At 31.0% G+C, this 12,617-nt stretch overlaps 1 protein-coding gene across 13 annotated transcripts in view; it reads right to left on the bottom strand.

Annotated features, from left to right (window-relative positions):
- The window catches only part of ADGRL3 (adhesion G protein-coupled receptor L3), a 726,915-nt gene that overhangs the window by 207,881 nt on the left and 506,417 nt on the right, over positions 1 to 12,617 (bottom strand). For all 13 annotated transcript variants that reach the window (XM_039845304.1, XM_039845303.1, XM_039845307.1 and 10 more), the window contains one exon: positions 6,121 to 6,201. In XM_039845304.1, the coding sequence (XP_039701238.1) occupies positions 6,121 to 6,201 (81 nt within the window). The remainder of the gene's footprint in view (positions 1 to 6,120; positions 6,202 to 12,617) is intronic.

The raw sequence follows: 12,617 nt of genomic DNA, 5'->3' as shown, positions 1-12,617 counted from the left end.
ATAGATGCACTAGGCAGGACCATCTGTTTATTTTGAACTTTAAAAAATATTTTCAGTGTGTGGATTGCTGAATGTAATTCAATTTGCACATGAAACTTATTGCCTGGCATTATTCTAGTTCATCGATTATGTGCCAATTGAACCATGTTTATATTACTCAGTTTATTATAGAAAAAAAGGTAAAAAAAATAGATGTAGTTTTTCAAATGTGCCCAAATATTTTAGCTTTTTCTCTGAGTATAAATTGTAACTGTAAACAATTAGTAAATGCACAAATTACTATTTAGTATTAGACTTCTGATTAAATGTGATTATACATAAAGAAAGATTATATAAAATATTATATATAAAATAAATACAATGCTGTAAAACTAATGGTTTATCATATTGGAAGGTGAAGTATATCTGATAACTGTCAATATTTTTATGTAATAGAACATTCGGTATATCATCTTTAGAAATATAAATGGAGAATAATTTTCAGAAGTTAATGTCTTGTTGGTTATTGATAGGAATTTATTTAACTCGAATTGCTAGTGATGTTGTAAAGCAGTGTCTCCAACCCTCGGCCATGGACTGGTACAGGTCCATGGGGCTTGTTAAGAACTGGGCCCACAGCAGGAGGTGAGCAGCAGGCAATAGAAGCTTCATTTGTATTTGCAGCCACTCCCCAGCACCAGTATCACGGCCTCAGCTCTATCTCAGATCATTAGGCATTAGATTCTCATAGAATCACTGGGCCCTGATTCTAAGAAGGGTGGGGACAGCTGTTGTAAAGAATTCCTAGGTTGGGTTCTATAATTGACAGCTAAGGCTGTCACCAAATTGTATTGGAAAACAATGAAACAAAAGAAAGCCAAAAACAAAATAATGAAGTTTCACCTGAAGAGCATGCCCCAACTGGTGTATTTGATTGTCGAATAATAGCCTCTGTTTAGGATTCTGATTCAGCTTCCAACACAAACTTTTTCAAACTCCCTTTATTGAGTTATTCTGGTTGTAACACAGACATAATTCTGGGGTAGGATATTTTTCATGTGAATAGTTAGGAGGCAAAATAAAGGTTGGAGACGAAAGGATAGTTGGTGAGGACACGTGCCTTTCAGAACTGCAACTCTTAATGAGCCCTGCTAAGACTCCACTGTGCTTATTTACGAATCTGTTATCAATATTACCAAAGTAGTCTTTCGTTTCCAATTATAGTACATAAAATTGTGAAATATGTCTGAAAAACATGTAGTAATTATTCACATATAGAAATATATAATCAATCCCATTAAATTAACTACAAAATTATAACAAACTTATTTTAATAATGAAAGCTTTAAAAATAATAGTGCTTCTAGATGAAGCCATGTTTTTTTAAAAGTACTGATTAATGAGACATATGGCAAGAAAAATTACTATAATGGTGAATGCTGATTCGGGACCTTACTTTTATTAAGTAGTTTATAGTGAGGGCTATGACTATTTTTCTATTTATAGTGGCAGCTCTGGTTAATTACCTTGTAATGTATTGTGACATTAATGCACTAGTAAACTATTGGAATTTACACTCCTATTCAGTAATAAAATCTGTAAATTGAAGAAAGTCACCACAGGCATAAATTATGTGACCAAATGCCATGTATGATCACATTAAATTTAAGGAACAGAATCTCTCAAATTTACTCACCAGTAAGTGCAGCTGAATTGATATATTTTGATTACTTTGAAATGTAGATTACAACATTTTATTCAAGGCTATTTGGTAACTTGATACTACATTTTCTATTTGGTTACTAAGAGCAGGTTAGTCACAATTAAAATATATAATACCAAAGAAAAATATATTTTGACAAATGCATCAATTCCACAAAATATTTTATCCTAAAAAAAGGAGCAAAACTGAAAGAAATTAAGAGATTTGAAAGGTGGTAGGATGGTGATATGTGAATTAAAACCAAAATGATTCATAGGTGATATAGAATTTGAGGGGGCAAAAATAAAACAAAGGAATGAAATTGTGATATCTATATTTATATCTGTGTCTGTATGTATATATATTTGAACAATGATTGCTGAGCATAGGGTTTTAAAACACAATTTCAAAGTTAATAATAATGAATTCACTGTCTCAAATACTCAGAGCGCAATCACTATTAAAAAAAAATACTAAGTAATCTAGAATATTTCAGATGAAAACAAAATAAAATGGTAAAATATCTGAAACAATATCATGTGTTATTATATGTTATTTCATATTTTCTATTTAAAGGTTCCCTGCGCTACTATTGATAAATATATTAATGTATTTTTAAATGATGTTGTTTTGTATTGCTAGCTTGATGAATATCAGAAAATTAAGTATGGTTTTCCGATAAAAAATATAGTTAAGTTGGTAAAATACACAAGGAATGAATCTATAAAGCAATATTTCTTAAAACATTAACATGCATGTAGATAAGAAAAGATATAGAGCTATAGGTCATTGTGGGAATGAAAGTATCTAGTCATATCTGTCATTTCAGAATAGGTATACAATTATAGCAGAAAAATATAAGAGGAAAAGCTAAAAATGTTAGTTTTCAGGTCATTCAGAGGATATTGCTATATAATCTCACAGAAAAAAATATAATTACTGTAGATAAAATTTCAAATTATTGAAAGAAACTAATTTGTCTTATCATATTAATTCAAATAAAAATCTATAATATACATGATAGATTCTGTGTGTGTATGTAAGTAGATATAGATATAGTACAGTTCATTTGTGTAATTCACTGTCTCAAATACTCAGAGTACAATCACTATTAAAAAAGATAGCACCAAGTAATCTAGAATATTTCAGATGAGAACAAAATAAAATGGTAAAATATCTGAAAAAATATGATGTGTTTCATATAAATATCAACAACAGTTTACACTTTAATTAAAAATAGTAAATGAAGATGAGGGGTGACGATTGAAAGTTGAAAGGAAATATTTTGTGGTTCCAAAGTAATGAGATTATTATGCCCACCTTATCTCACTTTCGAGATTTGTTTTTAAATAAAATATTAGATTTAAGAAAAAAACGACAAGATGTTTTCCAATGTTATTTTGATTTATACAAACCTCTCTATACAGTTTAATGTTCTTTTTCTGAAAACCGCACATGGACTGTGGCATATGAGCTAATGACTATGGCTGCAATTGCATTAATCACAGAGCAGTTTAGGAACATCTCCAGGACAATGTTTGTAGAGGTATGATATGAAAACTAGAAGCTATCAAGACAATCATTCTTAGGCAGAGAGCACAATTTGAGGCAGATGTCAAGCAGACGTGACTGCTGCATTCTAGTAATTCATTTTTACTCAGGTCAATATCATCAGTACATTTTACTAAGATGAAGTCATTTTAAAGCAAAGCTTTTAATATTGCCTACCTCCCTATCAACTCTTCAGGGTCTAGTTTATGTCAAGGGTTTTCCAGGAACTTGACACTATTTCACTTAACTATCCTAATAAAATTGCCATGATAGCATTATTATTCTTGTTTTACAGATGATAGAGGGAAGCTGCCTAAGGTCAAACAGGTCTGCCAGGCTTCAAAGCTCAATTTCTTCCCATATGCCACAGCAACGAACTCAAAAATAAGTAGTAACACATTCTGTCTAGGGCCTACCAGATACCAGACTCTATTCTGTATTGTCTCCAACACTGTGATGTTCTTATTTTTGACCTTTGGTGTTAGTAGTTGAGGAAACTAAAAATAAGAAAAGTCTGTAACTCCCAAATTTATTAGCTCTATATTCTTTCATTTTATCAGTCGATTTTTGTTTTATTTTATTTTACTCTTTATCTACCCAACTATGGTAATTTGAAATGGCTTGAACTCCTCTTTCCTGTATTCACGATCTTTTAGATTGTCATTCCATCATTAAGAGATGAAGTCTATTTCTTCCCTCTTAAGTCTGGGATTGGCTGACTTGCTTTGGCCAATGGGACATAGTAAACACAACACAAACAGAATCTTGAAAAATACCTGAACTTTATGACTTGCCTACATATTGCTGGAAATCCCGTCACAATAGAAATGAGGCAGTGATAGCCTGCTTGATAATGAGAGTCATGTGGCTGTCATCCTAGGTGACACTGAGGACCCTCCCCTCCAAAAGCAGCCATCCTGCTAACTACTAAACATCTAGTCTCAGCCAAACAACATTCTACTAAGAATTAACATACCTAAAACAATCTATCAATTTAAAATTCATCTATTCCTCTTGGTGAGGGATGATGTCATAAGCATCCAAGCTGTTAAGTAATATAAGAATCTTAGAGGCATTTCCACTCATTTCCTTGTTCTGCTCAGCTAAATGCCATGTCTCTTCAAACTATTTCTCAGACTTTGTCATTGCTGCTGACATATCACTAACTAATTTTCCAGTCATCTTTTCCTGTACTACTGAAACAGCCTCTCTCTGCCAATCTCTCATCATCCACTCTGACTTCAGATATATTTTTCTCATATCTAGAAATGATGTTATAACAACCTACTGACTGAAGAAAAAAAAAATTAAAAATTAAAAATATTTCAACACAATGCGATAAATATATGCCTTACTGCTAAATTGTACACCTGAAACTTATTGAGTGTCAATAATCAATGCCACCATAATAATAATAAAAAAATCTGTATTAAAAAAGTAATAAATTTAAAAAATATTCCATGATTTTTTTCCAGGATAAAATACAAACTCTTTGGCATGGAATACAGAATCCTTCAAAATCTGCCTTATTACATCTTTCTAGTCTCTTCCACTAGAACTGCTACCGTTTTACTGAGCACCCAGAGTATTTCTTTAAAAATATCACAACTTTCACATATTCACATTTTGGTTCATTCTGCTTCCTCTTCGTGGGATTCCTTTATTTTCCCTGATCCCTTTTCTCCTTGAAAAATGAGAATGCAACTTTCAAAATCTAGATTGTCACCTTCAATTTAAGTCACTTAGAAATTATTTTATGAGTGCCTACTATGTGCCAACCATAGACAGGTTGCTGGAAGAGAAATAGTAATTATGACACTTTTTGTCCTCAAGGATCTTAGGGAAGAGAAAGGAAAACATGCACAATAAAAAATAAAATACACTGTCTTATGTATAAAAATTGAGGCAAGCACGGAACATTTGGAGAATAGAGGCATTCATTTGGCTCCTTCCTAGTACGTAGTCAGGGAACGCTTAACAGATAAAGAAGAGCCTTGAAACACTGGTAGAAGCTTAATGGGTAGAAAAGAAAAGCTAAAAAAAAAAAAAAACTTCTGGCAGAATAACTAGCATGTATAGAAAACATGCTCATAAAAATCAAACCTAATTACTTTTATTATATCAAGTAATTAATACTTTTGAAGGTATAAGAAAATATACTGTATTACTTCAGACTGAAAAATTAATCTTAGGATATTTAGAATTTATAAAAATTAAAGACATCTATATTACATCAGCTTTTAACATTATAAAACATTTTGAAAAGCATCAATAAGTATTTCTTAAAACCAGAAAGATAAATTATGTATTTAGATTATGAAATTATGAACGTTACTTTTATTTTGTATGACTCACTTTAAAAAACATCTTTAAACAGGTGGCATCAATTTAAAATACATAATTATAATTTACACATTTTAAAATTAAATGATAGTAATACTAAAATGATTTTAAAATAATAAAATATAAATTATCAATTTGTAAGGAAATATATCTATCAATATGACTTGGGTTGACATCTTAATTTATTAAAAAAAAACAGAATAATAGAGAAAATAAGTTCTAATAAAAATAAAATGGTTATTGCTAATCTCTAAATCTGGGTTGGTTTTCAACAAAGCTTACACTAGTTGAACCACTATGTATTCCTATTTCTTATTTTGGTTTACAAACTTTTCAGGACAATATTTCACATTTTAGTTTATAAATAAGACTTATTCATTCTATCATTAGATTTCTAACACACTATTTCTCCCTGCTTTTTAAACAGGTACTGCATTGTAAAATACATATTTACAACCATCTTTAATTTAATTAATTACCTTCACGAAATAATGGAGTTCTTTTTTCTTTAAATTAAGGAAAAAACAAAAAAACAAAAAACTCACCTCTAACAGGGGGTCTTTCCAGCTCCGAGTCAAGGTGAATTGGTGGAGAGATGTATGATATCTGTCCATGATGTGCCTGCCCTGTGGACCCAAAATTAAGTGTTAAAATGACACTGTGGTTATGTCTTTTTACTTTTTGCTTTGTTTTGTTTCATGATGTCACATTATCTCTATTCACACTAAATTAATAGCCATTATAGAGTGTGGACAGAACTATTCAAGGACAGAAAACATTTTGTGTCATCCAAAAACCAACCAATTAAATCAGTCCTTCTTATACTATCCAGATTTCTTGTTGTTGCTAAATTACAAATTTATTGTGGAATGACACTTTTAAAATCACAAAATGATTTACAAGAAAAATGAAAAGGAAAAACTAAAAGCACAGACATACAAAATATAAGTTCCGGTTTTAATTGTTAGATTATAAATACTTTATCAATTTGCTGTTTCTAAACGTTCTCAATTTCTGAACTTATTCATTGCAGATCAGTAATAAACACATTGCAGACAGGCATCGATGTCAGATAACACTTTGAGCAGGACTTATTTAGATAACTTTATAACCCTGATTAACTCTTATTTTTATGATTTACTTACATTATTTTAATAGCATACTAGTCCTACCTGCTTATTGTAATTGCTAAAACAAAAACAAAAACAAAAACAAACAAACAAAAAAAACAATAACTAACCACAATATAAAAAGCAGGTAGATGCATTCGTTTTCTATTCCTTAAAAAGCATTCTGCTAGCTTATACATATTTGTGATATATTTTCTGGGTTATGACTTAAAGATGAATTGAAGGCTGAAATATTGACTGAAAAAAATCGTTAGCCGAAAGACAAAAGAATTTTCTAATAGTCAAAGCAGCTATAGTCGGCATACCAATGAGCCAGGAAGCAATAGAATTTTAAGGTAAGAAAACATAATTACAGGGTCAGTTCAATTTCTAAAGCTACTTTATGTAAAGAAGGTATGGGTACAAGTGGAGGACCCACCACTTTCTACAACGGGAATATGCAGTTATATTTTACACATTTACTGTAGCAATTTACAGGGTTGTTAATCTCTTTTCCTAAACAAGGAAAGTTAATGATACATAGATTATGATAACAGTTAGAGTAACCTTCCTGTTTCAAGTAATATTTGACTAGTAATAAACTCTGCTGATTCCTCTTATGAGGCACATTTCAAATAATTAATATGGCTCCCTGTTGATAGTAGCTGCTGTTGCTCCCAGCATTTTTCTAGCTAACAGCAGACACAGTGGAGCAGCTGTAATATACAGAGCCCCTCATAATGGTAACTAAGAATATTGTGCATTCACTGGCCACGTTTCAGTGGAACACTAAATGCACTATTATAAAAGAAATAAGACAGTAGTTGCACACTGTAAGCAGTCCATGTGTAATATAGCTTATTAAAAACTTCAGATGATCTTAATTATAAAAACATCTGATGTTTACCTATGTTGCATATTTGGTTGCAAAAACATTTTTGTTTTTAAGGTCCTGTGTCATTACAAATGAATTGGTTTGAAACTTTATCGATCATACAAGTGAAAATAAGAATCTTTTACTTTATTTTGGTTCAAAATAACCTCAGCATATAAAATAATATTGATTTTGTGTCTAATCAAGGAACATGGCTTTCCCCACAAATAATATAAATGTCATGCACGCATACATACATCATTTTCTTTAATGCAACCAACATCTCTATGAGGATTTAAAGGTAGGTACCATGTAAATACATATATATTTTTAAATCAAAGAAACAAATAGAGATTAAGCAACTTGCTCAAGCACATGCAGCTAGTACATAGCAAAGCCAGTAGCATTTTGACTCTAAATCTAAAGCGTTATCATCTATAGCATAATATTTTTTTCTCAAAGAAGGTCTCAGTATACTAAACCTGGAAAAAATATGTATAGATTTTAGTGATTAAATTCTGACAAGTACTGCTTTTGGAACTATTGGCTCTACATTCAGATTGAAATAGAGTCCTTTTAAATGCTACAATTTCCTCTGGTCTTGGGATAAGCATGTAACTTCAAGAGTGCTCAACATGGATACTTTAGGCAATACAAGATCACAATGTGTATGTCTCTAAGGGGAATGGGGAGATCAAAGAGCCAGTAGAATGGGACAGAGATTATTGATAGTAAGTCTTGAACTTGGTTTACCATAATACTCATTCTTTTTCCAAGGAGAAATCTAGCAAACTATAGGATGAGGTCTGGCAGGGAAAGCCACCAGGGTAGCATTTGACTCAAACTCTAAGCCTTAGGGAAGGTCAGAAATGCAGTAATGGATTTCAGTTTGGTGATTGAGATTTCATGTCCACAGAATGAAAATTAGAAATTGTGGAGGTTGTTGTTGATTGACTATATTAATCAGATTCTTAAAAAAGATTTCCACTTTACTTTAGATCAGTAGTACTGACACATTTATCTCCAAAAAACACATAAAAGGTAATAAAACCTATTCTAATCTGTGGTTAACTAAGGCAATGATTCTCAGGGAAGTAACCAGTCTTCATCAAGAAGAGCATATAGGAATATGGCCAGAGGGCTGTGTATAGTGTGAAAACAAAACAAAACAAAACAAAAAGTGACTCTCCAAGTTCCATTCCTCTCATTAAGAATTATTGCAAAATAATCATAATAAACTAAACTCCAGTTAAAACAATAAATAGCTATCATAAATATTTCTTATACTTTATGGTGAATAATATTCCACAAAAAATGTGATCTGTTCAAAAAAAGCTGAGGTAGATAAAAAGCATGGCAATACACACAGTGTTTTTAAAGTTTTGACTAGAATAATCCTCGGGAACATATCTAGTCTCATTCATCATATTTTTCACCATGATCTACTGTCTTACAGCAGCTTTATATATCTAAATATGTGATGTACTGCTTCTATTTTTGTCCTTATTTTTCTGAATTAAAAAAAAGTGCTTATTTTTCTTCCTGAATTTTATTTCTTATTTTTTAAAACAAATAATAATACTGAGATTTTACTTAGAATTATATTAATTCTATAAATTAATTGGAAAATAAACATTTAAAATATTTGTTTTCACATATTTTTAAATGGATCTCCATTTGTTTGAATTGCTTTTTAATAAACAAGTATAAATTATTTTTTCAAGTTTCTATATTTTGGTTATAAAAATTCCATTGTTTAATTTTCTATTTTCTCCATTTCAAATAAAATTTTTAAATTTTCTTGATAACTTTCATCAAAATTTTTTGATGGTTATCATTGGGATTATTAGTTATTAACTTTGACCTCCTTAGCTACTTAGAGCTAGAAACACTGAAAATAAAATTTTAGTTATTTTCTGTGATCTTTATTGCTTGTATGAAATGTGCTCCCATGTTAAGTCTCATCAATATACTCTTGTATTTAATTTGTTTGTGCAACAGAATTTAAATTTTAAAGATTAATTTTATAGATGCAATTTAGTACATAGAATTTAATGGTGCTGCTATTAACCCGTTATTTTACTTGAAGTTCTTCCAAAGTACTTTCAATGAATAAATAATGCTTAATAATAGATTTATAAAAAAATCACAAAGAATTAAAAAGGAGAAAATAAAAGCTTGGTTTTTCTAAAGGGTCCAAAAGAACAATGACAATAGGAAAATGGGTGGGTAGCTTATAGATTAGTTTTTATTCAGTTTTTAGTCTACATAAATTATACATTTTTATGGAGATGTCATATACATGTGTGTATATATGTGATATATCTACGATAATATGTACTTTTCACATCCCCAAACTGACTCATTTCAAGTGTACAGTAGTTTCCAGTATATTTACAAATTTGTGTAACCACCACAATTTGAGCCCATTTTCACCACACACACACGTGCACGCACATGCGCACACATGCACACGCACACACACACTCCAAAGCCCATCAGTAGTAACTCGCCATTTCCTCCCAACCCAGTCGAGTTCTAGGCAACCATTCATCACTTTCCATCTCTCTCTATATATGGCTATTCTGGACATTTTACATAAATGGAATTATATAAATATATAGCCATTTGTGATCAGCTTCCTTCACTCAACATAATATTTCAAAGCTCATTTATGTGGTAGCATGAATCAATACTTCATTCCCTTTTGTTGCCAAATAATATTTTGCTGTACAGACAACTATATTTTATCTATCTATTCATCAGTTAATATTTGGTATCGTTTTCACTTTTGGCTGTCATGGATAATATTTTTCTGAACCTTAATGTACGAGTTTTTGCATGGACATGTTTATATTTTTCTTGAATATACATATAATATATGTATATATACATACTTAGGAGTGGAATTGGTGAGTCATATAATAACTCTATGTGTGGGCTATCAAGTATCAGGTATGCCAAAGGGTGCTGGTCAGTACGGCCTAGCACTATAGCAAAAACCCAAAGGCCATTATGGAGTTTGGAAAAGCCATTATTTTTCTATCTTCAATCTCTTTATCAGCTTCCATTTAATTTCTATTTCATTGAGGAATCATGTGCAATTTCTAATAAAGTTCCAATATAGAAAAGACTTGACCAGCAGTAGATACAGGAAGGACTTTTTTTCTCTCTTTCTACTGTCAATATTTTAGTTGCACATCAGAGCACAGAAATACATTTCTAAACATAGAATTTAGAGGGAGAAAGATATTTTAAAATGTATAGTCCCAAACCTACATTTTAGAACGAGGAAATGGACATCTTGAGAAATTGGCGATTTTCAAAAGTCAAATGAGGTGGTAGTTTTCAACAGCAATGTTAGAGGTCAGTAAGAAAGGGGATGCTTTACAGCTAGGCTGCAGAAGCCTTCCTTAGTAAGCCATAATTTTCAAGATGTGTGAGGCATAATGGTATGTTGAGTCATTAAAAAGGTTTATTGCTCTTTATTTAGGAAAATGTGTACATTTTTCCATTAGGCTTTGTCTACAAACTAAAGGCAGTTAAGCAAAATAGGTTAAGATCATGCCTGGGAACAGAACTGCCTGTGTTGGTATCTGGATTCTGCCACTTTTTCACCATATAACTATTAGCTATATAAGTTATTAGCAGTGACCTATCAACATGTTTAACTTCTATGTGCCTCAATTTCCTCATTTGTATAACAGGGATTATAATAGCACTGACCTCATAGAGACGTTTTGAAGACTAAATGTATTTATACATATGTAGTAATTAGAACAGTGCTTGGGACATAGTAAAGTACTAAGAATTTTTAGCTATTATTATTATTATTATTAATTCTTTCATTCATTAATTCATCAATCAATATTACTTGAGTGCCTAATATATAACAGGTGCCTTCCTAGTTGATTGGCATATATCACACAACAAAATGAATGATGATCCACACCTTTATGTAGGGGGCACAGTGAGTAAGCAAATAACACAATAAATACATCAATAGTATTGCATGTGCAAGATGCCAAGGGCAATGAAAACAAATTACAACTGGCTAAAGGGGATCTGGATTAGGAGGGGAGGCTGCAGTTTTAAATATGGTGATCAAAAAAAGCCTAACTCTATTTTCATGAACAGCATTTGAAGAGTTCAAGAAAAGAGATAATATCTGACTTTCAAAGAAAACTAAAAAGATAAAACTATACATAAGGGCCCAAATCTAATTTTAATAACTAAGGATAATATAATAAAGTGTGTTGGTATCAATCAGATGCTTTTTCCTAACACATTTATTTAAAATTTTACACATATTTATTGACACATTAATAACGTGACCAATGAACAAATAAATAACATACAAAGATATGAACACAGCTTTCTTCATAAAAACAAATTTTACTACCATAAAGTCCCCACTGATTTCTCCAGTTACACCATCTTTCAACTCAATTTTTCCTTATTTTGTATACAGTGTGTAAACAAGTTTAATAGTTTGTATCCCTCCAGGCAGATTTTATGCCTTTTGTTTGTTTGTTTGTTTGCTTTAGAATTTCAACTTCTAATCTTGAGTATTTCTTCTAGAGAAATGACATTCTCCCATCCTTAAAAACAATAAAATAAATCTCACAATTTTGCTCATAGGTTTTTAAATAATATTATCTCTTTCTCTTTACAATCTTTAGGATGATAGCAAGTTACATCTCTGCATCTCTCTGCTCTACTATACTTCCATGTGGAAGGTGGAAACCTATACTAAACTACATCTAAGAATGTCATATGGAATCTTCCTAAGTATTTCTAATACTTTGGAAATAGCTTAGCTTCCTCTACCTTCTCAAAACAAACAAACAAACAAACAAACTATTTCTGTGTTAAAAATAATCTCAGCTACTGATAAAAAATACAAGAGATCAATGTGTTATTTGAATTGATGGAAAACTGTGTATGCCTAGCATTATAATAACTTGCTTTTCTGTCTTTAAATACCAGTCTGACTATAGCCATCTCAAATTTATAGTCAGCTTTCAAATGAAAATATAAATACCAGTCAAAAGTAATC

Source organism: Pteropus medius, unplaced genomic scaffold (assembly GCF_902729225.1).
Source record: "Pteropus medius unplaced genomic scaffold, Ma_sr-lr_union100, whole genome shotgun sequence".
NCBI lineage: Eukaryota > Metazoa > Chordata > Mammalia > Chiroptera > Pteropodidae > Pteropus > Pteropus medius.
Note: the sequence above shows the minus strand (reverse complement) of the source record. Positions and strands in the feature narration are given on the sequence as shown.